The sequence below is a fragment of the Microcebus murinus genome, chromosome 19 (assembly GCF_040939455.1).
Source record: "Microcebus murinus isolate Inina chromosome 19, M.murinus_Inina_mat1.0, whole genome shotgun sequence".
In the NCBI taxonomy this organism is placed as follows: domain Eukaryota; kingdom Metazoa; phylum Chordata; class Mammalia; order Primates; family Cheirogaleidae; genus Microcebus; species Microcebus murinus.
The window spans coordinates 1,026,546-1,052,873 of NC_134122.1; the positions used below are offsets into that span (position 1 = coordinate 1,026,546).

The 26,328-nt window shown below is 59.0% G+C and overlaps 3 protein-coding genes across 7 annotated transcripts; 2 read left to right on the plus strand and 1 right to left on the minus strand.

Moving 5' to 3' along the window:
• The first annotated feature begins 606 nt into the window (after positions 1–606).
• On the plus strand, positions 607–9,779 carry BAIAP3 (BAI1 associated protein 3). 5 transcript variants are annotated; one of them, XM_012743482.3, is made up of 33 exons: positions 607–747; positions 909–996; positions 1,127–1,207; positions 1,476–1,583; positions 2,133–2,192; positions 2,361–2,427; positions 2,518–2,713; positions 2,992–3,036; positions 3,133–3,210; positions 3,323–3,425; positions 3,658–3,765; positions 3,843–3,938; positions 4,037–4,140; positions 4,255–4,375; positions 4,604–4,728; positions 4,816–4,906; positions 5,053–5,109; positions 5,183–5,280; positions 5,369–5,420; positions 5,539–5,669; positions 5,834–5,957; positions 6,030–6,173; positions 6,280–6,372; positions 6,473–6,664; positions 6,754–6,822; positions 6,904–6,983; positions 7,049–7,157; positions 7,483–7,554; positions 7,703–7,783; positions 7,854–7,974; positions 8,048–8,171; positions 8,247–8,452; positions 8,533–9,779. In XM_012743482.3, exons 1-33 carry the CDS (start codon positions 617–619, stop codon positions 8,634–8,636), a joined length of 3,459 nt encoding a protein of 1,152 aa, XP_012598936.2. In that variant the 5' UTR covers positions 607–616; the 3' UTR covers positions 8,637–9,779. The 5 variants fall into 5 exon arrangements, with proteins under 5 accessions (XP_012598936.2, XP_075851046.1, XP_075851043.1 ...); XM_075994931.1 differs by having other exon boundaries at positions 611–747; positions 909–1,013; positions 1,093–1,207; XM_075994928.1 differs by having other exon boundaries at positions 613–747; positions 1,545–1,583.
• Positions 9,607–12,484, minus strand: TSR3 (TSR3 ribosome maturation factor). Its single transcript, XM_012743539.3, has 6 exons — positions 12,278–12,484; positions 11,960–12,185; positions 11,384–11,577; positions 10,362–10,538; positions 10,180–10,243; positions 9,607–9,939 (listed from the first exon to the last, which is right to left on the minus strand). The coding sequence occupies exons 1-6, from the start codon at positions 12,387–12,389 to the stop codon at positions 9,777–9,779; spliced, it is 936 nt and encodes a 311-aa protein (XP_012598993.2). The 5' UTR covers positions 12,390–12,484; the 3' UTR covers positions 9,607–9,776.
• Positions 12,485–12,487: 3 nt separating this feature from the next.
• Positions 12,488–26,328, plus strand: GNPTG (N-acetylglucosamine-1-phosphate transferase subunit gamma). The gene is made up of 11 exons (XM_012743520.2): positions 12,488–12,599; positions 12,675–12,726; positions 12,801–12,868; positions 24,863–24,917; positions 24,997–25,080; positions 25,149–25,242; positions 25,317–25,431; positions 25,502–25,584; positions 25,661–25,792; positions 25,874–25,955; positions 26,044–26,328. Exons 1-11 carry the CDS (start codon positions 12,548–12,550, stop codon positions 26,139–26,141), a joined length of 915 nt encoding a protein of 304 aa, XP_012598974.2. The 5' UTR covers positions 12,488–12,547; the 3' UTR covers positions 26,142–26,328.

Consider the following 26,328-nt stretch of genomic DNA (forward strand, 5'->3'; position numbering starts at 1 on the left):
GCCACTCTGCTAGGGCAGGATGTAGTGGGGGGGGGGGGGTGGCTTGGTTGCCACGGCAACATGAAGGGGATGGAAGAGGATGAGCAGGAGGGCATGAGAGCTGCTGGGGCTGATTGTGGGGGGGCAGGTCCTGCTCCGTAGGGCACTGCCCCCCGGGTGTGCTGACAGGGTCCTGGGGTGAGGGTGAGGCATTGACCACAGCTGTGCCCGGAGGGTGAGGACCCCCGAACGGTCTCCTCAGGGGCATCCTGGCCACGTGGGCTGAGGCCCAGGCCACAGGCTTCCTTGCTGTCCAGGTGACAGGGTCCCACTGTGCCCTTCCCACCTGTGCCCCACCATGGTACCAGGACATCTGGGGATCTGGTCATCGTTTTGCTTCCTGCCCTGGCAGCTCCGAGATGGAGCCCCAGCCCAGAGTGGCACTGCCACCACCTCCCCAAAGCCACCCTGCAGGGGACGCTCCGGCTCAGCAGGTCACCCAGCAGGTGTAGCTGCAGGAGCCTCACGGCCCCCCATCCCCGCGCCCCCCCCCCCAGGGCCGGGCGCACGCGCTCCCCACCCCCACCGGCCTCCGCAGACCGCCCAAGGCAGTGCTCTCTGCCGCAGGTCGCCCGCCATGTCCGCCTTGCTGGAGATCAAGAGCAGCGTGCTCAGGCAGGTGCAGGTGTGCCCGTCCTTCCGCCGCAGGGCCGAGCAGGAGCCAGACAGCACCCATGCCGACACGCAGGAGGCCGCCACCGGGGCCTGGTGGGTTCCCCACGGGCCGACCTCGCAGGGTCGTGTGTGTGCCTGGCTGGGCGGGGGTCACCGGGAGGCTGCGGCACGCTGTATGCACCCCAGAGTTGCGTGGCTGGGGCTGGGCTGGGCACGTGCCGTGGGCTGAGAGCTGACCTGGGCCTTTCTCCCAGGAAACCCGGAGACGGCGTGGAGTTCTTCGCACACATGCGCCTGCTCCTGAAGAAGGGGGAAGGCAGACAGGGCCTGCCATGCCCCGAGGTGAGGACGCAGCTCCTGTGGCCAGCCGCAGCGCTGCCTGGGGGCGCCATGCTGCACCCCCTCCTGTGCCCTCCTCCCTGGAGCACCCCCATCCAGCCAGCACAGCCCCTCACCCCAGCACCCCCCACAGGTCCTCCTGCGCAGCAGCTCTCCAGCCCCTGCTGAGCCCGTGGACCCCAACCGGGGCCTGAGAGCCCTGGCCCAGGAGGAGGTAAGTGGGGGAGCTCTGGCCACAGGGAGGGCGCTCAGCCATTTATGAGCACCTACTGTGTGCCCAGGGTCTGCTGACAGGTGCACAGCAAAGGTGGGTGGGATGGGTGGGTGAGGTGTGGAGGCCCCAGGTGCAAAGGGACTGAGGCAGGGGCTGGGCGTGGCCAGCGGAGGAACTGCCCAGGCCTGGGTGGGCACTCGGAGGGTGGGCAGGAGGAGTCTGAGACCCCCGCGTCAGCTGGGCGCGCTCAGGGCCTGCTCCTGTGCAGGTGGAGATGCTCTACGAGGAAGCCTTGTACACGGTCCTCTACCGTGCGGGGACCATGGGCCCCGACCAGGTGGACGACCAGGAGGCCCTGCTGGGCTACCTGCAACAGGTGAGCCCTAGGGAGGACCGAGGCCACTCCCTACCCCAACCCCCCACCGACATCGCCATCACCCAAACGGCACACGATTCCACCCACGCACAGCACGCACAGACGGCAGCACGTGTCACAGACACGTATGTGCACAGCAGCATACGGACAGGCTGACGGAGGAGGGATAGACGACACATGGAGACACAGCCTAGGGAGGAGAGACACACAGACTCTCCCAGAAGGATGGGCAGATGGACACACAGCTTCCCTCCTCACCTGCACTTGCCCTGAACTCCCTGTCCCTGGCCAGCATGCCACGACCCCCACCTCTACTCGGGCACTGGTGTGCCCCACTCACACCTGCCGTCCTTGGGTGTGACTCACACCCCTTGGCACAAACCCTCCAGCCGCCCTCCCAGGCCACACGGCAGAGTGGGTTTCCCTGCCTCCGTGTGCTGAGCTCTGAGATGGGACCTTCCTGGCTGGGGCTGAACCTGAGGCCCCCCCACAGTGGCTAGCCCCACTTCAGGGGTCCCTGGGCCCCTCCCACTTGCCCACCCTCCACAGGTATTTGGCACCAGCCCCGAGGAGCACGCTGAGGCCATTGGGCGTGTGAAGGCGGCCAAGGTAAGGATGGCCACCACCCACCTGGGCAGGGGCTGGCCAGGGCAGGGCCCGAGTGCCAGGGCCCTGGGGTGGTGGGGGCAGGAGGCCAGGCCCCGTCCTGTCCATGCTGAGCAGGTGTCCAGAGGGACAGCTCAGCCTGCCAGGCCCCCCGTGCCCCTCTGCCCACAGGCCCCCACATACGCCCTGAAAGTCTCTGTCATGCGCGCCAAGAACCTTCTGGCCAAAGACCCCAATGGTGAGTGGGGCCCTGGGGACCCTGGTCACACCCTGGGACCTGGGGAGCAGGGGTGCAGGGTCAGGGGCTCAGGCAGCTGCCACATCCCAGGCTTCAGCGACCCCTACTGCATGCTGGGCATCCTGCCGGCCTCGGGTGCCCCCCGGGAGCCTGGTGCGCAGAAGGAGCAGCGTTTCAGCTTCCGAAAGGGCGGCAAACGTGGCGGCCCACTGCCAGCCAAGTGCATCCGGGTCACGGAGGTCAAGAGCAGCACACTGAACCCCGTGTGGAAGGAGCACTTCGTCTTGTAAGCCCCTCCGTCTGGGTGGCTGGGTGGCCAGGTGGGGGTGGGAGGGCGATGGCCCACAGCCTGCTCCAGGGAGCTGCGAGGGGCACTGGGCATAGCCCGCTTCCTAGAGAGGGACGTGGTGCCCCAGCGGCCACACAGCTGGGAGCAAGTGGCAGCTCAGGATTTGAGCCTGGGCAGCCCTTCTAGGAGCCAGAGCGCGCGGCCAGGTCCACGCTGTGCTTGGACATCTTGGCGCACCTGGGACCTCCACGGGCTTCTCCGTGTTCTCCCTGTAGCGAGATCGAGGACGTCAGCACGGACCAGCTGCACCTGGACATCTGGTATGGGCCCGGGAACGGGGGCCTTGGGTCTGAGGGGAGGGGGACTCCAGGCCGTGCCCGGGGCTCCAGACAAGCCAGGCGCTCCCCCACCCCCAGGGATCATGATGATGATGTGTCCCTGGTGGAAGCGTGCAGGAAGCTGAACGAAGTCATCGGCCTGAAGGGCATGGGCAGGTACAGTGGTGGGACCCTTGTGCCCGACCTGTGCCCACGGCCCGGCCACACGGCCCAGCGCGCAGGGGCTCCCCAGGGACCACCAGTGTGACGCCCACCCTGCTGTGCCCAGGTACTTCAAACAGATTGTCAAGTCAGCCCGTGCAAATGGGACAGCAGGGCCCACCGAGGACCACACTGATGACTTCCTGGGGTGCCTCAACATACCTGTCCAGGTGGGTGGGCACAGGGAGTGTCGGGGTGCTGCAGGTAGGCACTGGGGTGCCCCAGCCTTCCTAGGCATTTCCAGTGCCCATGTCCTGCGGTCCCCTGAGCCGTGCACACCCCTGGGGCTGCGGGGCACCTGCAGGGGCAGGGAGGACTGGGCCTCTGCAGAGCGTTCCATGGCGGAGGGAGGGGCGCAGCCTGCCGTCTCTGACCCCTGCTCGGAGACCCCTGCCTCCCCAGGAGGTGCCTGTGGCTGGCGTCGACCGCTGGTTCAAGTTGGAACCGCGCTCCAGCGCGTCCCGTGTGCAGGGGGACTGCCACCTGGTCCTCAAGCTGATCACCACGCAGGTGGGGAGCGCCGGCCCCGCCCTGCCCCCACGGACCGCAGGGGGTGAGGGGCAGCCAGTGACAGCACTCTGTTGCAGAGGGACACGGCCATGAGCCAGCGCGGGCGATCTGGCTTCCTGTCCTACCTGCTGCTGCTCAGCCGCCTGCTGCAGTTCGAGCACCGCGCCGAGGAGGTAGTGGGCGCCCTCAGGATCCCGGCGGCCGCGGCGCGGGGCTGGGGCGGGGCTGGGGCTGCTCCTTGCCCCCGCCCACGCCCAGCCTCCTCCCCCAGCCCAACTCCAGCAGCTGGCGCGGAGAGCTCAGCGCGCCCGCGGCCACCGTGCTCTGCCTGCACGGGGCGCAGAGCAACCTGTCGCCCTTGCAGCTGGCCGTGCTGTGAGTGGCCGTGGCAGGGGCGGGGTTGTTAGTGGGCGGGGGCGAGGCAGGGGCGGGGCTGTGGGTGGGCGTGGCGGGGCGGGGCGCAGCCTGACTACCCGCTGGCCCCAACAGGCACTGGCAGGTCAGCAGCCGCCACCATCAGACCCGCACGCTGGACTATGGCTACCTGCTGGGGCTGCTGGAGGACTTGCAGGTGCACTGGGAGGAGGCGGCCTCGCTGCCCCAGGAGCAGGTGCGCGGGGCACCGGAGGAGGGAGGCTGTGGCTGGGCCGGCTGGGTTGAGAACTGGGGGACAAGCCCAACGGCTGCTGTGGGAGAGAGCAAGTGCTCTGCAGGAGATGGGCGAGGGCCGGGGCAGGGAGGATGCATCCCGGCACCAGTGGCCGCGCGGGGCTGCTGGCACTGGCGTCTCCGGCTCTGAAGGGCCCCGTCCCCGGCTCTGAAGGGCCCCGTCCCCCAGGAGGAGAGCCTGGCTGACAGCTTTTCCGCGTTCTCTGAGTTTGGGCTGCGGCTGCTGCGCCAGCTCCGAGACTACTTCCCCGCCACCAACAGCACAGCGGTCTACCGCCTGGAGCTGCTGCTCAAGTGGGTGCAGCTGCGGCGGGGGCGGGGGCGGGGGCGGGGGCGGGGGCTAGTGGGGCAGGCTCTGAGTTACCGGCTGCCTACACCCAGGTGTCTCAGCAAGCTGCAGCTCTTCCAGCCCTCCTTCGAGATCTGTCCCTTTGAGACGGAGCTGAACATGGACATTGCTGCCGCCCTGAAGGTGTGTTTCGTGCCCAGTCTGGGTCAGCCACTCGGTCCCTGCCCTCCCCCGCTGGGCTGGCCCTAGACCTCTGTACCACGGTCCCCTGCCACAACTCTCCCTTGTCCCTCTGACCCACAACCCTGCCTTGGTGGCTTCTGTTGCAGAGAGGCAACCGGGAGTGGTACGACAGGCTGCTGAACGCCAAGAGTGCTCGAGAGCAGGTGTGGCTCTGGGGGCTGGGCTGTGTGGGTGAAGGTGGGCCGAAAGGTCGGAATGAGCCAGGCTTCCTTGCAGCCCGGGCCCCAGCGCCTTCCTGGGCTCATTGAGCTAGCCGACGCCATCTATGATGACCTGCAGTCCTGCTTCAGCATCTATGCCAGCCTCTTCCACAGGTGGGGCTGGGGGCTGGGGTGCAGGGGTGGGTGGAGACCAGCAGGGCCTTCTGTCAGGGAGCAGGTGGCTGAGACACATCCTTTTCAGCATCCTCAAGGTGGACTTCTTCACCCTTACCTTCCGGCAGCTGGAGCGTCTGGTGAGGAGGGTCCCCGTGCCCGGCCCTGGTGCCTGCAGGGTGTGGGGAGTGGCAGGAGGCCCTGGGAGGGGGCTGGGTTTCCTTGTTGCCAGTGGCCTGACTCCACCCTGTTGGGCAGGTGGCTGAAGAGGCATGGGTCCTGACAGAGGAGCTGAGCCCCAAGATGACCCTCCAGGTGGCCTCGGGACTCTTTGAGCTCTACTTGACTCTGGCGGACATTCAGCGGTTCTGGAGCAGCATCCCTGGCCGGTGGGTGCCCCTCCACCTGCTCCCCACCCTGCAGCTGGGCTCTGGAACTAGCGCCAGGGCCCTGTGAGGGAGGCCCTTCTGGGTGCTCCTGGGCTGTGCACCCAGGACAGGCTGGCTTTAGGTGTCTGAGTCAAGGACGAGCTCTGACCAGCCTCCCACCACAGGGACAGCCGCTCCCTGGCCCTGGCCGGCATCCACGCTCCGTTCCTGCCTGCCGTGAAGCTCTGGCTGCAGGTACTGCGGGACCAGACCAAGTGGCGGCTTCAGGGAGCCGTGGACATGGACACGGTGAGTGCCCAGGCCTGAGGACACTGGGGCATGTCTGGGCCTCCCAGCAACCCAGGCTCCCTGCTTTTCCAGCTGGAGCCCACGGACACCACCTCCAAGCACAGCAGCTCCGCAGCCACTGCTGGCCTCTGCTTCAGCCACGTTCAAGAGCTCTGGCTCCGCCTGGCGTGGCCTGACCCGGCACAGGCCCAGGTGCTGGGCACCCAGCTCAGCCAGGTGCGAGGGTGCTGGGGGGTGAGGGCAGTGGGCTGGAGATGCAGTGGGGGGGGGCAGCAGGCCCAGGGGAGGGGCCCACAGGTCCCCAACCCCTCTCCCACCCCAGGACATGTGTGAGGCTGTCCTCTTCTACACGGAGCTGCTTCGGAAGAAGGTGGACACTCAGCCCGGGGCTGCTGGTGAGACAGTGAGCGAGCCAGTAAGTGGGCAGGTGGGGGGGCAGGCAGGAGGCTGGGTGGGGCCCCCACCCCAGGCCCTGGACCCCAGACCCACCCCCCCTCTGGACACACCTCCCCCAGCTCTGCGTGGTCCTCAACAACGTGGAGCTCGTGCGCAAGGCTGCCGGGCAGGCCCTGCGGGGCCTGGCGTGGCCGGAGGGGCCCTCGGGGCTTGAGGGGGTGCTTCCCCGCCCCCTGCTCAGCTGCATGCAGACTCTGGACGAGGACCTGCAGCGGGAGGCCCGCACTGTGACGGCGCACCTGACCTCCAAGGTGGGCAGGAGGGCAGGGCCCGGGGACCTGGGCCTGGGTGGCTGTGCCTGGTGCCCCTGTGCCTGTGCTGAGTGCCACGCCTCCCTCAGATGGTGGGCGACATCCGCAAGTATGTGCAGCACGTCAGCCTCTCCCCCGACTCCATTCAGAACGAGGAGGTGAGCGTCTGGGCCGGGGGTGGAGTGTGTTGGGGCAGGGTGAGGCTGAGGACAGCTGGCCCTGAGGACTGCTGCCCGCAGGCTGTGGCCCCGCTCATGAAATATCTGGACGAGAAGCTGGCCCTGCTGAACACCTCCCTGGTGAAGGAGCACCTGAGCAGGTACTGGATGTGCGGGGGTGGCGTGGGGGGTGAGGCTGTGAGGTCACTGACGCTGCACCCTGCAGGGTGCTGGAGGCCCTCTGGGAGCTGCTCCTGCAGGCCATCCTGCAGGCGCTGGGCGCAGACCGAGACGTCTCTGCTGACTTCTATGGCCGCTTCCACTTCACACTGGAGGTGAGGCCACGTGGGGTTGCCTTCCCACTGGCTCTGCATGACCAGGCAGTCCTGACACCTCCCTTCATTCCCTCCCACGCCCTGCGGGCACACCAGGTCTCCTCTGCTGGGAGGGCAGCCATCCAGGGCCCCACCAGGCAGCACTTCCTCCTAGTGGTCTGGCCTCAGTGCCAGCACCGCCCCGGCTTGCTGGGCTTCTGACGCCAGGTGTGGGAAGCAGCTCTGCCCCAAACTGGAGACTCTGGTGCTGCTCGGGGTCCCACCTGTCCCTATCCCCAGCACAAACCAGGCTCTCTCAGGTATCTCCCTTCTTTCCCTGTGCCAGGCCCTGGTCGGTTTTTTCCATGCCGAGGGCCAGGGCCTGCCCCTGGAGAGCCTGCGGGACGGAAGCTACAAGGTGAGGCCAACTCTTCTGGGGGAGGGGGCGGACGTGGGGACCTGAGTTCAAACTGAGGCCCACAGTAGCCGCACCCTCGAGCATGAAACGGCCCCACCAGGCGGCCACGAGGAGTTAACGGTGTCCTCTCCTGCCACCTCCCCTGCAGAGGCTGGAGGAGGAGCTGCGGCTGCACAAGTGCTCTACCCGCGAGTGCATCGAGCAGTTCTACCTGGACAAGCTCAAGCAGGTAGGGGCCGCTGCGGGCGGGCATACAGCCCCACCCAGGGAGCCCGTCCTGCTCACTGGCCTTTCTGCAGAGGTCCCTGGAGCAGAACCGGTTTGGACGCCTGAGCGTCCGGTGCCATTACGAGGCGGCCGAGCAGCGGCTGGCCGTGGAGGTGCTGCACGCCGCCGACCTGCTGCCCCTGGACGCCAACGGTGAGGTGCGGTGCTGCCAGGGTGGGCGGCGTGGGCCGGGCCGGGCAGGCCATCTCATGGCTGCGCCCCTCAGGCCTGAGCGACCCCTTTGTGATCGTGGAGCTGGGCCCGCCGCACCTCTTCCCGCTGGTCCGCAGCCAGAGGACGCAGGTCAAGGCCCGCACGCTGCACCCGGTGTACGACGAGCTCTTCCACTTGTGAGTGCCCAGCACCACCTGAGCCCCTGCCCCACGCGCCCCGGGCAGGCTCAGGTGACAGGCCTCTGTCTGCAGCTCTGTGCCTGCAGAGGCGTGCCGCCGCCGCGGGGCCTGCGTGCTGTTCACGGTCATGGACCACGACTGGCTGTCCACCAACGACTTTGCCGGAGAGGCGGCCCTCGGCCTGGCCGGAGTCAGTGGGATTGCACGGCCCCAGGTGGGAGGGGCCGTGAGGGCTGGGCAGCCTGTCACCCTGCACCTGTGCCGGCCCAGAGCCCAGGGTGAGTGCACGTTTCCGTGTCGGCGGGGGCTGGGGCGGCTGGCCTGACCTGGCTCCCACACGGCTGTCCGCCGCCTGCAGTGAGGTCGGCGCTGCGGATGCTGGAAGGGCGCGGCAGCAAGGAGGCACAGGAGTTCGTCAAGAAACTCAAGGAGCTGGAGAAGTACATGGAGGCCGACCCCTGAGCCCCCACCCCCAGCCCTCCCCAAGTGCCCTGTGGTGTCCTGCTCACCGTGGCTAGCTTTGTGCAGCCAGCACCCATGGCGCCCCTCCCAGCTGTGTGACGTGTGTGCTGTGGCTGGACCCCTGGCTTCCACCTGCCCTGGCTGTGTCCCTGTGCTGTGTGCTGTGAACCGTGTGCCCCAGCCCCCAGTCTGGGTAGCCAGCTCGGCAGGACCTGGCCAGCAGCTGCCCCCTGGACACAGCGGATGACAGTGGGCCTGGCTACAGGTGGGCTTCTCCACCCATGACCTTGGACAGGTGGGCGGGCACCTGGTCTTGGTGGCTTTGCTCCCTAGGGGACACGGGGCAACGTCTGGAGATGTTTTTGGTGGTTGCCACTGGGGAGTGCAGGGGGTTGGGGGGACTATGGGAACCAGTGGGTAGAGGCCGGGGGCGCTGCTCAGCATCCTGCCATCAATCAGCCCCCGACAGAGCCACAGGGCAGAGCCCCATGGCAGAGGAAGCTCCCTCTTCTGTCTCTGTAGGGGGAGGGCGAGGCCTCCGCAGGCCTGAGGGGCAGGAAGGCCGGTGATGAGGTTTGGGCAGCCCAAGCCTTGGAGGGAAGCAGCTCCTGGGACCCAGGTGCAGGCAGCGGTGAGAGCATGGTGTGTTCAGTGGCCCTCTCCCAGCTGTGGAATCCTCCACCCAGAGTGGATGTGGAGGGCAGGTCTGCTACGAACTGCACAGGCCTCCACTCCCCACCGGGCTCTAGGCCTGGGAGAGGTTCCCGCAGGGTCACTCTGTGAAGCTGTGGCTATCAACCAAGGCGGTGGTCAGTGTAAGGAGCTCCGTGCCCACTGGTCACTGTCCTTTCACATACACATACGTGACCACACAGGACTTATTCTGTGGCCCAGACCCTTCCTTACCAGAGACCAAGAGTCCTCCAGCCCCTACCAGGCCCAGTGCAAAGAACCAGACTCACACAGGGGCTCCTTCCCAGCCAGCAGCTTCATTGAGAGGCTCCAAGGCGGGACCCAGAGCAAGGCCGTGAGAAGCTGGATGGCCAGTCCTCTGGGGGCGAGACCGCCGGGCCTGCCTGTGTTCCCATGTCTCTCAATTTCCTTGTCACCCAGTCTCTGCAATACACACGCCTGCAACCTTCAGTCTCTCTGCCGCTTCTTGATTCCTTTCCAAATCTCGGTTGGGGTCCTGGCCGCAGCCCCTTGTCCTGGAGTCTCTCCCTCTTTGGAGCAGCTGCTGCTGTCCTCAGCGTCAAGCTCTTGTTCCTCAGACTCGTCACTGTCATCAGTGTCCGGGGATAGCCTGGAAGGGGGAGCATGTTCTCCAACGTCGTCGTCCCTGGCCAGCCTGAGGCTCCCCTCCCTGTTGCACTCATCCACCCCTGGGCTGAGGACAAATTTATCTTATGCCCCACACCCTCTAACCAGAACCTCTCCAGGGGGACACCCCCTTCCTACTTCTCAGGCAGAAAAGCACCCACTGCCAAAGGTCAAGGAGAGCTTGGATCTGAGCTACCACGAACTGGGAAGCCCAAGGACCTACCGGTTGCTGGCCACAGGCCTGTTGAGGTTTGCAAACTCTCGCCCTGAATCCACATCAAAGGGGTCTGAACCAAGAGAGGAAAGCGATTAAACTCAGGACAGAACCAAACCCCCAACCCTCAGACTTTTCAAAAGGGGGTGGCAGGCCTGGGAGGTCTCAGCTCCCACCGTGCCAGGGCTCACCGATCTCCTCTTCCTCGGGGCTCTCCTTGGGGCTGGCCAAGAACTCCTGCTCTGCCCGCAGCACCTCCTCTGGGCCACTGCAGGCCGCATACTTGTCCAAGAGCTGGCGGTTCAGGTCCAAGAAGCCCTTGCCCCACTTAAATTTCCGCAGTAAGATTATAGCAAGGTCTGAAAAGCCTGATGGTGCAGAAACAGGAAACCCAAAGACGTTGACAATCCTTTCAAGAATGTGCCCTGATCCCCCTGAGTGATGGGTAGTGCTGCTGTGCCAGGTAACTGTGGGGCGCCCAACAAACACCAACTTACACCCCTGACAGCTCCTGCCCGGCCTTCACCTCCCTTGCTACAATCTGCAGCTGCTTGGTGTGCAGCTACAATCTGCTGCCCACTCAGCCCCTCCCCTTTGCTGAGAAACACAAACATCCCCACAAAGGCCTCCACCCCTCCTGTGTCTCCTTCTGGGCCTCTCTGGACCCCAGATGCCAAGGACAAGTTGGGGAGCTTATCAGGACAGTGCTGACAAGGATAGTGGCACCAGCCCTCGCCGGGCAGCTGGAGGCATTCTGCCTCCACTCAACCACACAGGGCCTAAGCTTTTTAAATTTGTTTAGTATTTTGAGACACAGTCTCGCTCTGTTGCCAAGGCTACAGTGCTCTGGCATCAGCCCAGGTCACAACAACCTCCAACTCCTGGACTCAAGTTATCCTCCTGTCTCAGCCTCCCGAGTAGCTGGGACTACAGGCATGTGCCACCACACCTGGCTAATTTTTCTATTTTTGGTAGAGATGGGGGTCTCGCTCTTGCTCAGGCTGCTCTTGAATTCCTGAGCTCAAGCGATCCTCCTGCCTCAGCCTCCCAGAGTGCTGGGATTACAGTGTGAGCCACTGCACCTACCCAGGGCCTAAGCTTTAAGTGGGACTGGTGACTGAAACCCTGGCCTGTCCTGACCACCTCCTGTACATTCCTCACATTCTCCTGGTTTCTACCCACAGAACAGCTGGTGTCGGGCCCTAAAACTCACCTACTATGCAGAAAGTGGCAGCAAAAGCCTCCACACAGGAAAGTTTGCAGGGCCGGCCATAGTTCACAGGGTTGGCAGCCACCAAGTAGGGCAGCAGCCGCAAGTGGCTCCCCCGCATCTTCCCAAATGGTGTCTCATCCAGTCGGGCCCAGGAGCAATCAATCACAGCGACCCCAGACTGTGCCACTAGCTGTCTGTCAGGAACAGCATATGGTTAAGGTGAAGTATGTCCCTGGAGACTGGCCTTGCTAGGGAAACGAGGACATCACTCACTATCCCCAAAGGGCCCTCATGAGCAAGCTTTCCAGACAGCTGCGTGGGGTACCTGGCCAATGCTCATTTATTCACTCAACAAACGTTTATCCTAGGCCCTGCTCCATCCCAAGCTCTGCACTAGGCAGTGGGGGCACACCTGGCAGACACGTTCCCTGTCCACGCGTGGAGGGTGTGTGTGTATGATACACAAGTACAAATAAGTGAGCCCTGAAAACAACGATGTGCTGCTGGAGAGAAGACGGCTTATTAAGAGGAGGAGACAAAGCAGGCACCCGCCCCTCCCCAGTCCCCAGCGCCTACCTGTCTGCTGGGGACACGTACTGGGAGCCCACGGGGCTGAGCACGAGGCCGCCGAACCTGTGGCCCAGGCGCAGGCAGCGCACCAGCCCCAGGCGGGCCAGCTTGCGGCCGGTGCAGCGCCGGGGGTCGCAGTGGCCCAGCTCCCACATGGCCAGCGCGCAGGGCAGCGCCGCCGGGCCCGGGTCGCCGTCGCCCTCGCCCTCGGCCGCCGCTGGCTCCACCGACGCTGCGCCGGGAGAGAAGGTACCGGGCTCAGCGCGAGCTCCGCGGACGGCCCCCGCCCCGCCGGTCCCCCCACGTCCCCCGTTCCCCGCTCACCGCGCAGCGCGGCGCCCACGTCCCGGGCGAAAGCATCGAGGGAGCGGCCGGGGAGGTGCCGAGCGCGGCCGCCTTCCTCCCCCGGCCCGCGCGCTGCCCTCCTGCGGCCCATGGCGGGGAACCGGGTCCCCGAGACCCGCGAGACCCCAGGCGCACCCCTTAGCCGTCAGGTAACCGCTTTAGCTGTCGCGTCTGCGCACGCGCGGGACGCCACTTCCGGTTCCCGCCGCCACGTGACCCAGCAGGCGCCCACGTGACCGCCGCCGAACTATGGCGGCGAAGGCGGCGTATGTCCTGCTGCTCCTCGGGCTCGCGGCGCGCGGTTAGTGGCCCCGCGTGTCCCCACCCCCACACCTTCCGCGCCCCCTGCATCTCCTCACTGACCCCCTCCCCGCAGGGCCCGCAGGCGCCGCCAAGATGAAGGTGGTGGAGGAGCCCAACACGTTCGGGTGAGCGGCGAAGCGGGGCGGCTTGGGCCGGGAGTCCCGGGCCGGTTCCCCGCTGACCCCGCCGCTTCCCGTAGGATGAACAACCTGTTCGTGCCCCAGAGCAGCCGTCTGCAGCCCAGGAGGGAGCCGGCGCCCGTGTCTGGTGAGTGCAGAGCCCGGGCGGCGCGCGCGGGGCTCCGGTTGGGAGGAGGGGCGGCCTTGGACGCGGGACCCTGCAAGTGAGGCCCGGAATCTCGAGCCTCGGTTTGTCGACTTTCTGAAATGAAGGGTTAAGCGCACGGGGATATACCACGGCGTTCCTGTACCGAGTTAGTTATCTCCGGACTTCTTCATTTCCTTTTGTAGGGGTAATCGCTGTTAAATCTGAGTAGAAAACGTGCAGTAAGTTTTTGTGATTCTTGTCTGTTTTGAAACACAGTGATACTACACAAGTACTTTGCTACTTTGTCACTCGCTGTGTGTCTTGAATTTTTCATGGTGGTTGATATAGGTCTTCATTCTGCTCGCTTGGTGCTTGGTCCCCACAGGATGGCTGTGCATTTCTCTATTGGCACCTAATGCACTGAGGTTGTTTACAGTTTTTGGCCGTTAGAAGTAGTATTGTGGGCTGAGCATGGTGGCTCACGCCTGTAATCCTAGTACTCTGGGAGGCTGAGGCAGGCGGATCAAGGGCAGGAGTTCGAAACCAGCCTGAGCAAGAGTGAGACCCCGTCTCTACTAAAAATAGAAAGAAATTAATTGGCTAACTAAAACTATATATATATAAAATGAGGTTGGTCCGAGTGCAGTGGTGTTTACGACTAATTGATCACAACCAGTTACAGATTCCTTTGTTCCTTCTCCACTCCCACTGCTCCACTTTCGGGAGGCTGAGGCAGGAGGATCACTTGAGCCCAAGAGTTTGTGGTTGCTGTGAGGTGGTTGATGCCAGGGCACTATAGCCTGGACAACACAGTGAGACTCTGTCTCAAAAAAAAAAAAAAAAGAAGTAGTATCATGGAGAAGATCCCTTTGTAGGTGCCTGTCTCTACCCTGTGTGAGTGGCTTCCCAAGGCAAGATTCCAGAAGCGAAGTTGCTGGGTCATAGAGTATGTGCATTTTGAACATTGAATGAGTACTAAATATAAGAAATAAAAATCGAAAAGAGGGTCTGTGCTGGGGTTGCAGCAATGAACAAAACACACCAGTGCTTGTCCTCATGGAGCTGACAGTCTAATGGGAATGGAGGAGAAGGCAATGACCAAAGAAGTAGGTGAAAATATGTAGACTGCTCAGTGATGAAAAATGCTGTGTAGGTATGTGAGGCAGAGAAGGGAGTGTTTGGGGACTGCCATTTTAAACAGGGTGGTCAGGAGAAGTCTTAAGAAATGACATTTTGGCCAGAAGCTGAAGGAGGAAAGGGAGTAAGCACTGTGGCTATCTGGTGGGAGGGGTCCTGCAAAGGGACCTTGAGCAGGGAAGCCGGGGCCAGAGGGAACTGAGCGGGGCCAGTGGAGGGTGAGGTTGGGGATACTGGGGCCAGATAATGCAGCACCATGTTTGTGGTTTGTTATGTGGACTCTGACTCTGAACAAAAGTATTTAAAGTTTTTGTTACTAAAAGTATGAAGTAGAAACATGGGAAGAATGAGAGGAGACACCAGCATGCTCTCTCTTCACAGCAGCACAGCAGTTAACATTGTGCCATGCTTGCTTTGTCTCCTCCTTCTGTTGTCATTTTTTAAAAAGTGAATATTCTGTGAACCACTTAAAAGTAGATTATAGACATCATGACTCTGATCCCAAATACTTCCAGTGTGACTCTTCCACCCCCCTCAAATTAGCAGTGATTCTGTAATGTAACCAGTGCGTATCCAAACTTCCCCAGTGTGTCAAGAATGCCTTTTGTCATCCTCTTCACCGAGTTTCCCAGCCAGGGCCGGTCAGGGTTCACATGTGCATTTGGCTAATTACGTCTCTTGAGTCTTTTAATCTGGAACAGCCCCCTCCCCCTTTATTTATTTTTTTAGATGTTTATGACATTGACTTTTGTGGGGGGGCGTTGTTTGTTTTTGAGAAAAGCTAGCATGAAGCACTTTTGTTGCAGTAATAAAACTTGGAACTCATATGTGGTGCAGGATGAGGGTGCCGCAAAAATTTCTCTCACCAAATCACTACACAGGACAGCAAAGGGGGAAGGGATTGAGGGAAGAAAAGCCAGGAACCTGAGAGCCAAACATGAAAAACAGGAGATGCTGAAGCTGTGGTGACCAGTGTAGTTTTTTTCTTTCGGAAAGAGTATTGCTCTGTCACCCTGGCTTGAGTGCAATGGCACCATTATAGCTCACTGCAGCCTCAAATTCCTGAGCTCAAGCAATCCTCCTGCCTCAGTTTCCTGAGTAGCTGGGACTATAGGCACTTGCCACCACACCCTGGTAGGTTTGTTTGTTTTTGGTTTTTTTTTTCTTCAGTAGAGACGGGTCTCTCTATGTTGCCCAGGCTGGTCTTCAACTCCTGGCCTCAAGCAGTCTGCACACCTTGGCCTCTCAAAGTCCTGGGATTACAGACATGAGCCACTGTGCCTGCTGAGGGCTTTCAATTTAACCCAAGGACATCTCTCAACTTGGGAATAATTGAGCCCTCAGGGGCGGCTCGTATCTGCTAGAGCTTTGCAGCACAGCAGCAAGAATGTTTAGTATATAACAGGTAGAAATTTCATCCAAAAGAGAAGATTCTTGCAAACCCCACCTAACGCCAGTTCTTATTCTGAAGTTAACCCATCACCTGTGCTGTTAATACTTGACTGTATACTTAATTGGAAACCTAGATCCAAAAGACTGAAACTGAATCTTCAGCCCCAAATAAAAACAAAATAAAATGAGTAACTTGAGCTACGGTGGATAGTTTAGGTAAACACATGTATGAGGAGGAGGGGAAGGGGAGGAGACGGAAGTGTTAGAAGCCATGGGACATGGTCTGTGGTGGCTGCAGGAGGGCTGGGCTGGTGTCCAGAGCTGTGGCTTCTTATGTCATTAATGCAGTTATTGCCTGTGTAGCGTATATGTAATGGTTTCAACACTCCAGGAAATACGTGTTCTTGAGTCACTTTAGATGATTGTTTTCACTGTGAGGTGACCTTACTAATCATACACAGTAAGATTAATTTGTTTTGCTTTGTTTTCCATTTATGGACTTATTTCGTCTTTTTTGCTTTATATTTGAACATGTACATGTGAAAACATTTACATGCTGGGTTTTGGTGTTTTCTTGACTTCTGGAAGTTCTGTACGTCAGGAACTTGACTTCTTTATCTTGATGTAGATGGACCTGCTTTTTGGCAGTTTATCATCTTTCCATCTTGTTGATGGTGTTTTTCTGTGGACGTCTCTAGCTGTGTCGTCAGGTGCGTGTGTGTTAGGTGCTTGCTTCTTTCTGTGATGTGACACTCCCTCAACATGAACCACACAGTGGATCTTGTGCACAGGACCGCATGGCCTGAAGCCACACAGGCCCACCTGCTCCAGGGAGCCTGCCGTCTGTCGAGAGAGCCTAGCAGAAAGATGAGGCTGAGGAGGGCACTGTCATGGTCGTGGCCCAGGGCTTGGAGGTCCCAGCAGAGGCGGTGGCACCAGCTGGCCCCTGGAGGAGGGGTGCGGGCTTGCCAGGACCGGCAGGCCAGTAGGGCTGGGCCCCTGCGAGGTGATAGTTGGCCCCCGAGGGCCTGGGACTCCACCCCATCAGTGGGAGCCTCACCCCCTCACAGTGGAGCAGGCAGTGGCTAGTGGTTGTCGGGTCTGCGATTCGGAGTCCGTGTCCCTGAAGTGGCAGGAGGGGCAGTGAGGGCAAGGTGCTGGTGCCCACTGCGCCCCTGGAGGGTATTCTGGATTGGAGGTGGTGGTGGGAGGCAGCGGGCAGCCTGGAAGACTCCTGACGTTGGCAGGGCCTGGCCCCCGGTCTGGGCAGAGGGAGAGGGTGGAGCAGGGTGGCCCCTGGCTTTTGGCTGGAGAAGCCATGGTGGTGGCATCTCCCATGGGGGATGGGAGCCTGGGCCCAGCTGAGCTTGTGGAACAGGCCTGGTCGGTGCCTGGGGAGGGGTCATGGCTGACCGGGGGTTCAGGGTTCCTCATTGGGTGGGCGTGGGTGAGGCCCCCAGGGAAGTTGGTGGGTTGTGGAAACCAGGAGGCGATTGGTGCATAGGTGTGGGGCCAGGCCAGGGAGGCAGGGCCACCCTCAGGGGGGCTTGTCACCAAGAGACACGGGGCAGGGAAGGCCTCCCCGCCTCTGCTGGGTCTGATTCTGAGCCTGGGCAGCCGGGGAGGGAAGGAGGCACTCTGCACTCAGCCAGCCCCATGGGTCTCGAGCTGGGGCACAGGGGCAGCCGGTGGTGGGGGCGCCTGGGGCAGCCGGTGGTGGGGGCGCCTGGGCCTGCCGGCAGAGGGCAGCAGTGAGCGTCCTGGCAGCCCAGACTGTGGTGCGCTGGCAGGTGAATGAGGAACCTGGGGATGGTCCCCGCCGGCAGGGGTAGTGCCGAGTCCAGCCCAGGTGTCCCGGTGTGTCTGGCTCAAGGGGAGCAGAGTGGACACCTGCAGACAAGAGTGGGGCCGGGCGTCTGCACAGATGCCCGTACCCATGTCGAGAAGGACGGGGGGAGGGAGCTGGAGGAGGAGAGGGCGACCAGGTAGGAGGGGGCCAGGGGCTACACTCAAGGGACTTGGTGGCCCCATGACTGACGAATGCCAGCGTGGTGGCCTCGTGGTACCATCCCCTGGATGAGGGTGAGCATCTGGAGGCTGGAGCCCCCAACACCGGGGCACATTCTGGGGCCAGCCACACATGTGCGTGAGCGAGCAGACCGCTGCAGGCTGCCTCCCGCCACTGCCGGCCTGTGCGCCTGGAGGGCCCTCCGGTCCAGGTGGCAGGGTGGGCACGAGGGGGCTGAGGGCGGTAGGTGAGCCTGGGGGTGGGGGCCGCCCACACGCGCCAACCCACAGGAGGTGACCCAGGTGTGTCCTGTGTCCTCAGGTAGGGACAAGCGCCACAGCCCCAGGGGAGAGCCACAGGCCAGGGAACTAAACTCCAGGCAGGCTCTCCAGGGGCAGGGGCAGGGGCAGGCTCAGGGTGGCCTTGGACAGTGGTTCTCCGGTACCAGCTTCTGGCTCCTGCAGGAGGAAGGGCAAGCGCCGGGTTACCAAGGACCGTCACCCTGAACTTCCCTTGTGTTTATTTTGGTTTTTAACAGAAAAAGTAACACTGCAGGTAGCTTTTGAAAAAAGAAAAAAACCCAACAGCGGTGCCACCCAGGTTTGGAATAGCACAGCCCGCTCCAGCGCAGAGGCCCCGTGGCCCACTAGATGGGGGTGGGGACAGATGCGCCAGGTCCCCTCCCTGCTGCCATGGCCCAACCCAGCCCCAGCTTTCTGACAGCCCGGGAAAATGACAGGCCTGTAGCTGACTTAGCCAGTCCCTGTGGACGCCGGACTGCAGGTGACACTGAATCAAACCGTGTTTCAACTCGCAAGTTGCCTGCAGAACGGGTGTTTTAAGTAGAAAATATCATTTCTCCTCACTAGAGGCTGCTTTGGGCATTTTTTGCTCCTGAGTTGCCATTGGTCTTGGTTTGTCAAAGCTCCTGTTTTTGTCGTCTGTGAGCAGAGACTGCTCATGTAGCCTATCTTTTCCTTCAGCATTGTGTGTGGCATTTGCCAGGCCTTAACTTAGGTCTGGTTCTTTGTTTTTTTGAGACAGAGCGTCACTCTGTCCCCTTGACTAGAGTGCAGTGGCGTCATCACAGCTTACTGCAGCCTCCACCTCATAGGTTCAGGCGATCTTCCTGCCTCAGCCTCCCGAGTAGCTGGGACTGCCATGCCCTGCTAGTTTTCTATTTTTGTAGCGATGGGGTCTCGCTCTTGCTCAGGCTGGTCTCGGACTCCTGAACTCAAGTGATCCTCCCACCTTGGCCTCCCAGAGAGCTAGGATTATAGGTGTGAGCCACCACACCTGGCCATAGTTCTAGTTCTTGTGCTGCTTTTGTATTAATGTGTATTCTATCACAGTAAAAAACAAAATGTAGAATTTGCCATTTTAATCGTTTTCCAGTGTACAGCTCTACGTCCTTTGCACTGTTGTGCAACCATCGCCACTGTCCATCCCCAGAACCCTTTTCGGCGTCACGGATTGAAACTCTGCGCCATTAAACACTAACTCGCGGTTCCCTCCCGGCCAGGTTCCCTCCCCACCAGCCCCAGGAACCGCTGTTCTACTTTCTGTCTCTGTGAACTTCACTGTTCCAGGGACCTCCTCATACAACGTGCGACCTTTTGTGTCGGGTTTCTCTCTCAGCATGACGTCCCCAGGTCCATCCAGGTTGTAGCGTGATTAGCCCTTCACTTTTCTTTATGGGCATGTCCTGTTGTGTGGCAGACACATTTTCTTTGCCCAGCAGTTTATTCAAGTAATTCATTTGCAGACACGTGCAGGTAGCTTCCACCTCTGGCTGTGAACACGCCAATGCTGGTCACTGGTTGAGTCTCTGCTCCAGTTCCTGGGCGCAGATTTGCTGAGTCGCAGGAGGATTCTGTGCGGCTCTTTGCAGATCCACCGATTGTTTGCCACGGCAGCCTTGAGGCACGAGGGTTCCAGCTTCTCATCCTTGCCAACTTGGCTTGCTGTTTTCAGGTTTTTTGATAAATGTCCTAAGGGCGTGCTAGTGGGTGTGAGGGGACACCTGGTGAGGTCCACCTCACAGTGGTTTTGGTTTGCGTTTCCCGAGTGATCGGTGTGTCTCGCCTGTTGTGGGCTGTGTCAGCCCAGTGTTAGCCTGGCTGGGTGGGAGTCCTTCACACATTCTGGATAGTGACCCTCGTCAGACGCTTGGCGAGCGTCTCTCCCGTGCTGTGGGCCGTCTGTCACGCTTTCTTTCGTTGCCTGTGCTTTCCTGTCATATCCCAGCAGTCGTTGCCAAGTCCATCGTGAGGAAGCTTTTCTCCTGAGAGTTTTATAGTTTTTGTGAATAACATTTAGGTCTTCTGTCCATTTGGAGCTGGTGTTTGTGCATGGCATGAGGTAACGGTCCAGCCTCATTCTTTTCCTGTGCACATGTGGTTTTCCCAGCGCCGGCTGTTGGAATGCCCGTCTTGTCCCCACTGAATGTTCCTGGCACCTTGTCACTTCACTGGCCTGTGGTCAGGGCTGATTCCTGGCCTCTGGGCTGCCTTCCCTTGGTCTGTGTGTCTGTCTTTATGCCAACGACACGCTGCTCTAATGACTGTAGCTTTGAAGTAATTTCTACAGTCGGTAAGTGTTAGTCCTCAACTCTGTTATTTTTCAAGATCGTTTTTATTATTTGGGGTCCTTGGAGCTGCCATATGAGTTTTAGGATGTGCTCTTCTATTTCTGCAAAAAAATATTCAGATTTTGATAGGGATTGCATTGAATCTGTAGTTCACTTTAGGTAGTACTGTCATCTTAAAAACACTAAGTATTTCAATCCCTGAACTCGGGATATCTTTCCATTTATTTGTGTTTTTAATATCTTTCAGTATTATTTTGTAGTTTTTAGTGTACAAGTCTTTTGCCTCCTTGGTTAAGTTTAGTTCTAAGTATTTCATTCTTTTTGATGCTGTTATAAGTGGAATTGCTTTCATAGTATTTATCAGTGTTTGAAATTCAACTGATTTTTGAAGGTCAATTTGGTACCCTGCAACTCTGCCTGAATTTCTTTATTGGCTCTAACATATTTATTGTGGAATCCTTAGGGCTTTCTGCAATGTAAGATTTGACATACAGATAATTTTATTTCTTTCTTTGCAATTTGGATGCCTTTTATTTGCTTTTCTTTTCTCTTTTTTTGAGAGAGAGTCTCACTCTGTTGTCCTAGCTAGAGTGCCGTGGCGTCATCCTAGCTCACAGTAACCTCAAACTCCTGGGCTCAAGCGATCCTCCTGCCTCAGCCTCCTGAGTATTTGGGACTACAGGCATGCACCACTATGCCTGGCTAATTTTTTCTATATATTTTTAGTAGTCCAGATAATTTCTATTTTTAGTAGAGATGGGGTCTCACTCTTGCTCAGGCTGGTCTCCAACTCCTGAATTCAAGCAATCCTCCCGCCTCGGCCTCCCAGAGTCCTAGGATTACAGGCGTGAGCCACCACGACCGGCCTTTATTTGCTTTTCTTGCCTGACTACTGCGGCTAGGACTTCCAGTGGAGCGATGAATGCAGTGCTGAGAGCATCTTGTCTTGTTCCTGGTCATAGAGGGAAGCTTCAGGCCGTTCCCTGGGGTCTGTATGTGTCCTTTATCAGACTGAGGATGTCCCTTTCTGTTCCCAGTTTGTTGTGTTTTTATCATGAAAGGGTGTTGGCTTTTGCAGCTGCTTTGTCTGCGTTGCTCAAGGTGAACTGTGGTTGTCTCCCCTTCAGTCTGTTCCTGTGGTGCATTACAGTGGCCGATTTTCATGTGTGGAAACATCCTTGCCTTCCAGGAAAGAAACTTCACCTGGTTGTGGTGTATAATCCTTTCGATACACCGCTGTGTTCACTGTGCTGGTATGTTGTTGAGGATTTTTGCATCAGTTTTGTTTTTTTGAGACAGAGTCTAGCTTTGTTGCCCAGGCTAGAGCGCGTGCCCTGGCGTCAGCCTAGCTTACAACAACCTCAATCTCCTGGGCTCAAGCAATCCTGCTGCCTCAGCCTCCCGAGTAGCTGGGACTACAAGCACGCACCATCATGCCCGGCTAATTTTTTCTATATATATTAGTTGGCCAATTAATTTCTTTCTATTTATAGTAGAGACGGGGTCTCACTCTTGCTCAGGCTGGTCTCAAACTCCTGACCTTGAGGAATCTGCCCGCCTCAGCCTCCCAGAGTGCTAGGATTACAGGCGTGAGCCACCGCGCCCAGCCTGCATCAGTGTTTATAAGGGATTTTTTTTTTTCTTTTTTTAGTTGCTTGGTTTTGTTTTGTTTTGAGACAGGGTGTGTTGCCCAGGCTGGAGTGCAGTGGCATCATCCTAACTCACTGCAGCCTCCAGAGCCTGGGCTCAAGCCATTCTCCTGCCTTGGCCTTGAGAGTAGCTGGGACTACAGGCACCTGCCACCACGCCTGGCTAAGTTTTGTATTTTTGTAGAGATGGGGTCTCACCGTGTTGCCCAAGCTGGTCTCAAACTCCAGGGCTCAAGTGATCCTCCTGTCTCAGCCTCCCAAAGTGCTGGGATCACAGGCGTGAGCCACTGTGCCCGGCCTATAAGGGTTATTGGTCAGGGTAACTGTGGCGTCATAGAGTAAGTCAGGAAGTGTTCTCCCTCCTCCAGTTTTTTGAGCATTTGAGAAAGACTGGTGTTCTCTAAACGCCTGATAGAATTCACCAGTGAAGCCAGGTCCTGGGCTTTTCTTCCTTGGGAGGTTTCTGACCACTCCGTCTCAGGGCCAGTCACAGGCACGTGCAGCTTGTGTGTGTTCCGGGGAGCGGTCCACTGCATCCAGCCACCAAGTGTCGGTGGACAGTTGCTCATAATGGTGTATACTCTTAGCCTTTTGATCTCTGTAACATTGGTAGTGACAGGCCACTTCATTTCCAGTTTTAGTAATTTGAGTCTGTCTTTCCTGGTCAGTCTGGTTAAAGCTTTGACAATTTTGTTAATATTTTGAAGGAACCAACTTTCGGTTTTTATTTATTTTTCCCTCTTGTTTTATATAATTGCTATTTTATTTACCTCTGATCTTTACTGTTTTTTTTTTTTTTTTTCCTTCTGCTACCTTTGGGTTTAGTTTGCTCTTCTTTTTCTAGGTCCTTTGGGCTGCGGTCCCCAAGCCCCGGGCTGCGGACCAGTACCGGTCTGTGGCCTGTTAGGAACCCATCCCAAGAGGAGGTGCGTGAGGACGAGGAAAGCCTCGTCTGTGTTTACAGCCACCCACCCCGTCCCCCGTCACACCAGGCCTGAGCTCCACGTGCCCCCACTCCCACCCCTACCCCAGGCCCTGGAAAAATTGTCCTCCATGAAGCTGGTTCCTGGTGCCAAAAAGGTTGGGGACCACTGCGTTAAGGCACAAAAAGTTAGGCTATTTTTTTTTTATTTTTTTGAGACAGAGTCTCGCTTGTTGCCCAGGCTAGAGTGAGTGCCGTGGTGTCAGCCTGGCTCACAGCAACCTCAAACTCCTGGGCTCAAGCAATCCTGCTGCCTCAGCCTCCCGAGTAGCTGGGACTACAGGTATGCACCACCATGCCCAGCTAATTTTTTCTATGTATATATATTAGTTGGCCAATTAATTTCTTCCTATTTATAGTAGAGATGAGGTCTTGCTCTTGCTCAGGCTGGTTTCGAACTCCTGACCTCGAGCAATCCGCCCGCCTTAGCCTCCCAGAGAGCTAGGATTACAGGCGTGAGCCACCGCGCCCGGCTAAAAAGTTAGGTTATTGATTTGAGGGATCTAAGCATGCACAGCTGGAAGCTTCCCTGGTAGCACCGCTCTGCCCTGACTGTGGTCTGGCATGTTCCCGGGCATTGACCACTGCTCAAGAATGTGTTGATTTCCGTGTATTCGTGAATTTTCCAGTTTCTCCTCGGCCACTGATTTCTAGTTTCATTTTTATGATTAGAAACGACACAGTGTGGTTTCATTCTTTGTGCGTTCGTGGAGACTGGTGTCGTGGGGTGACTTCTGCTGTCGGGTCTGTTTCCTCTTCTCCCCACCGTGCCACCCGTCGTTAAAAGGGGGACATTCATGTCTCCAGGCATTAAGGTGGGACTATTTTTCTCTTCAGTTTTGCCAGTGTTTACTTCATGTCTGTGCACGTGTTAATATGACTGTTACACAGCCCTGGTGAGCCGACCTTCACATTCTGACTTTAGTTTACCTGCTGTCAGGACAACGACCCAGCTCTTGCGAGACTGCTTGCAAGGAGTGTCTTTCCGAGCCTGCCCTTTCCTCCTTGTGTCCTCAGATCTAGTCTCTTACAGCGAGACCCTTTGTTCTTCTACTTGCTCCGCCTCTCTGTGCCTTTGAGCAGGGAGTTAATCTACGTACTCATGGTCACAATAACGAGAACAAAACGCAAAAGAACGTAGTGATGCTTCCCGTTGCTTCTTTCATTCTTACCTCTCTGTTGGCTTTTGTTGTAGTGGCATATTTTGATTCCTTATGTTTTCTGTTGCCATTTCCTTTGTGGTTACCATGGGGATTATATATAAGAAACCCAAATTATTTAATCTGAATTTAAATTTGCCCCAACTTAACTTCAGTTACCTGCAGGAACTAATACTCCAGTTCTGGGCGCCCCAACTGTGTTTTTACGTTACAGATTACACCTTTATAAATCTATGTTGGGGGTACACAAGGTATAATTAGTTTTTATGCATCTGTCTTTTAAATCCCGTAGATTTAAAAGCTCGTGCACATATTTACCATCGACCAGTCACCTCGTGGCGTCCTGTGCACACAGGCCACCCTAGAAGACATGCCAGGGGGGCCGTCAGTGACGAGCTCCCAGGTCTGCAGGACAGTTTAGCTGGATGTACAATTCCCAGTCGGTTTGTCAGTTTTTTTCCATTGAATGAGACGTGTTTTCCTGTTTCTTTTGTACCCCTTGTGATTTTTTGTTGAAAACTGGTCATTTGGAAAAACAGGCTGCTCTGCCGGCCTTTGCAAGCTGGTTCTGGGTATGTCCTGAGCCTCAGGGTCAGCCTGAGGTTCAAGGTGACTGTCCCCAGGTCCCTGTGTGCGTGGCTGCTCTGAGTGTCTCTGAGCACCCCCAGCTGCTGCTGGGCTCTCCGTGGTCTGTCATGTGTCCACCCGGCCCTAAGGCCCTGCTGCCTTCCCAGGCAGCCACGGGCCCTCCTGAGCCCTGGGTAGGCAGCGTGAGACCAGCACAAACACCACAGAGCTCGTCCTGCTGGTTTCAAAGTGGCCTTTTGTTAGGGGGCTGCTCACCGGCTGCTGGAGACCAACTCTGTGAGGTTGGCTCAGCCAGTTCCCGGTGCTCTGGTTTCCACGGGAACCGAGCTGGGAGCTTCCTGGTCTGGCATTTCGCTGACATCAGTCAAGCTCTCGTGCTTTGTTTTTAAGGCTTTGCCCCCTTGACAGCCCCTACCCTCACAGGGGGTCCGCTTCTCCACTGGCCTGGTGCCGCCGTCACCACCTCACCTGCTGCTCTGCTCTCCTAGGGCCCGAGCACCTCTTCCGGCTCGCTGGCAAGTGCTTCAGCCTGGTGGAGTCCATGTACGTGGGGTCTTAGGGGAGGGGTGGGGTGGGTGGAGGCAGGGGCCCCGGGACCCCCTGACGCTGCCTGTGCCTGCAGGTACAAGTACGAGTTCTGCCCGTTCCACAACGTGACCCAGCACGAGCAGACCTTCCGCTGGAACGCCTACAGCGGCATCCTTGGGTGAGCAGGGCGTGGGCGGGCGGTGCTGCAGCCCCGGGCCCAGCCTCACGAGTTCCCCCCCCCTCCAGCATCTGGCAGGAGTGGGAGATCACCAACAACACCTTCGCCGGCATGTGGATGAAGGACGGCGACTCCTGCCGCTCCCGGAGCCGGCAGAGCAAGGTGGGGCTGTGAGGACGGGTGCCGGGAGGAGGGGCCTGGCGCCCCCAGCCCGCCCATCAAGGTCCCCTCCCCAGGTGGAGCTTACCTGTGGGAAAAGCAACCGACTGGCCCACGTGTCCGAGCCCAGCACGTGCGTCTACTCGCTGACGTTCGAGACCCCCCTCGTCTGCCACCCCCACTCCTTGTTAGGTAGGTCGCTGGGCTGCGGCTGGGGGGCGGGTGCCGGGGCTCGGCCAATCAGGTGTGGTTGGATCCTCAGTGTACCCTGCGCTGCCGGAGGCCCTGCAGCAGCGGTGGGACCAGGTGGAGCAGGACCTGGCCGATGAGCTGATCACCCCCCAGGTGAGTGAGCACAGATGGGCACCCCTGGCCGGCCCCCTGGGGAGCAGGGTGCTCCATCTGCTGCCTCCACCTCCAGGGCTATGAGAAGTTGCTGAGGGCGATCTTCGAGGATGCCGGCTATTTAATGACCCCAGGAGAAAACGGACCCGTGTTGCAGGAGGGGGCGCCCGCAGGCCTGGGGTTCGAGACCCTGGAAACCTGCAGAAAGGTACAGAGCTGGGGAGGGGCCCTGGACATGGCAGCTGCCCACCAAGCGGCTTGACCTTTCCCTTGAACCCCCTTGTCCTAGGCACACACAGAGCTGTCAAAGGAGGTAAAGAGGCTCAGAAGTCTGCTCGCCCAGCACGGCATCCGCCACGCAAAGCCCACAGGTAAGTCACACCTGGTGAGGCCGAGCCCACCTTGCACCCTCCTGCCGCATGGGGCCAGGGCCTCACGTGCCACCCCGTGTCCTGGCAGGAACCTCCAGCTCCGAGCACTTGGCCCATGACACACCCACAGACAGACCCCCGGTGCAGCCGCGAGGTGATCCAGGACTGCGTGGGAGCTTCTTGTGACCCAGGGCTGTGGGGAGCCTGGGCGGGGGCCGAGAAGCTGCGGCCGCACTGGAAGGCCAGGGCAAGCATACTACAGCAGAGGCCTCATCCTCTCAGACCCATTGGGGACACTCCGGGGACCAGAGGGCCAGTCTCAGTTTGTGCCCAGAGATGCAGACAAAATAAAGATTCAAAGTTTTAATTCCCA

What these genes read in the sequence shown, in the direction of transcription:
- BAIAP3 (XM_075994931.1), top strand. Translation starts at nt 617, where the DNA reads ATGTCCGCCTTGCTGGAGATCAAGAGCAGCGTGCTCAGGCAGGTGCAG. An exon ending in TGGGCACCCAGCTCAGCCAG is followed by an intron (nt 6,174 to 6,279) that starts GTGCGAGGGTGC and finishes CTCCCACCCCAG; the next exon opens with GACATGTGTGAGGCTGTCCT. An exon ending in TACGACGAGCTCTTCCACTT is followed by an intron (nt 8,172 to 8,246) that starts GTGAGTGCCCAG and finishes CTCTGTCTGCAG; the next exon opens with CTCTGTGCCTGCAGAGGCGT.
- GNPTG (XM_012743520.2), top strand. Translation starts at nt 12,548, where the DNA reads ATGGCGGCGAAGGCGGCGTATGTCCTGCTGCTCCTCGGGCTCGCGGCG. An exon ending in TTCAGCCTGGTGGAGTCCAT is followed by an intron (nt 24,918 to 24,996) that starts GTACGTGGGGTC and finishes CTGTGCCTGCAG; the next exon opens with GTACAAGTACGAGTTCTGCC. An exon ending in CCCTGGAAACCTGCAGAAAG is followed by an intron (nt 25,793 to 25,873) that starts GTACAGAGCTGG and finishes CCCTTGTCCTAG; the next exon opens with GCACACACAGAGCTGTCAAA.
- TSR3 (XM_012743539.3), bottom strand. Translation starts at nt 12,389, where the DNA reads ATGGGCCGCAGGAGGGCAGCGCGCGGGCCGGGGGAGGAAGGCGGCCGC. An exon ending in CCCCGAGGAAGAGGAGATCG is followed by an intron (nt 10,244 to 10,361) that starts GTGAGCCCTGGC and finishes CTCTTGGTTCAG; the next exon opens with ACCCCTTTGATGTGGATTCA. An exon ending in AGGCCTGTGGCCAGCAACCG is followed by an intron (nt 9,940 to 10,179) that starts GTAGGTCCTTGG and finishes TCCCCCTTCCAG; the next exon opens with GCTATCCCCGGACACTGATG.